Here is a 1,166-nt window from a genome sequence, read left to right as displayed (position 1 = left end):
GACTAACCCCTAGAATCCGAGATGACATTTACTGGAACCATCTAAGGTCCTCTACATTCGAAGCGATTCACTTGAAATTCCATCTCGTAACTGTCCCCCCGTTCATCCCATAGCTATTTAACACCGGGTTCCCTTTAAATTGTCCTTACTCCAACTCCAAACCAATTCAAATGATAGCTACAAACTAAGCCATAGGACCCATGAGCTCCGTCGGAGATCCTGCTGCCTAGTTTTTCACTTTCAAACACCGCATTAAGTGTAGAATGACATCGAAGAACATCTTCACCATCAAGGATCCATCTGGCGGGAGCATCCTTGAAGCATCATTCTCTATGACCCTGGAATGCACGGTGACCAAGACCCTCAAAGCCGATAGTCACTGGCAACCGGTGTATCTCTTGTGCGAAGGAGGCAATGCCACTAGGATCTTGAAGGCGAATCAAGCCATGGGCATCCCTGATGACCAAGAAGGTGTCTGTGATGTCCTCCATGGCTTGATGAGGACATTCATGTGGCTGCAGCAACTCAACCTCACTGATGAGCAGTGGGAGGATATCCTTCCCAAGCCCGACGTTCCTGAACTCGTGGCCCTAGCGCGCAAGGCCTGCCGAGATGGCTGCATCGCCCACGCCATGCTTGAGCTTTGGGTCGATGAACAGTTGAAGTTCATCGTGTCCGAGGCGCTCTTGACGGTCTATGCGAAGGTAGAGGCAGCGCCAGCAGGGTGTCGGGATTACAGCATCTGCCTGGAGGATGAAACATCTAATCCTGTGGCTGGCCTTGTTGTGGAAATGCCCGGCTATGGCCACGCATTCCACTACAAGTGTATCAACAAGTCGTTCGGTCAAAGATCCACTTGCCCGATGTGCCGACGAGATTTGTCTATGTATCTTGACCTGGCAGTACAGAGATTCCTCTCGCACTTCACCGAAGAGGAATATTGATTAAGCTCATTGTTTTATGTTGTATAAAATACTTATTACGCATCATACTCCTCTTTATATATTTGGTCAAAATTTAGAATCTTTGAGTAAATCTTCGCTCTGTCGCTCTAACCGTCGTGATCTTGTCCGCAACTCTGCTTGTTTTATTTCCTACCTTCTCGGAGCTCTCCCATTCTCTCTGTAGATCAAAACCGTGAGGAACATGCAGTTGCCTTCTCGTAC

The 1,166-nt window shown here is 48.3% G+C and overlaps 1 protein-coding gene across 1 annotated transcript; it reads left to right on the top strand.

Annotated features, from left to right (window-relative positions):
• Nucleotides 1-446: 446 nt before the first annotated feature.
• On the top strand, nt 447-944 carry LOC136470091 (uncharacterized). The gene has a single exon (XM_066468050.1). It carries the CDS (start codon nt 447-449, stop codon nt 942-944), a length of 498 nt encoding a protein of 165 aa, XP_066324147.1.
• The last annotated feature ends 222 nt before the right edge of the window (nt 945-1,166 follow it).

The sequence above is a fragment of the Miscanthus floridulus genome, chromosome 8 (assembly GCF_019320115.1).
Source record: "Miscanthus floridulus cultivar M001 chromosome 8, ASM1932011v1, whole genome shotgun sequence".
NCBI lineage: Eukaryota > Viridiplantae > Streptophyta > Magnoliopsida > Poales > Poaceae > Miscanthus > Miscanthus floridulus.
Note: the sequence above shows the minus strand (reverse complement) of the source record. Positions and strands in the feature narration are given on the sequence as shown.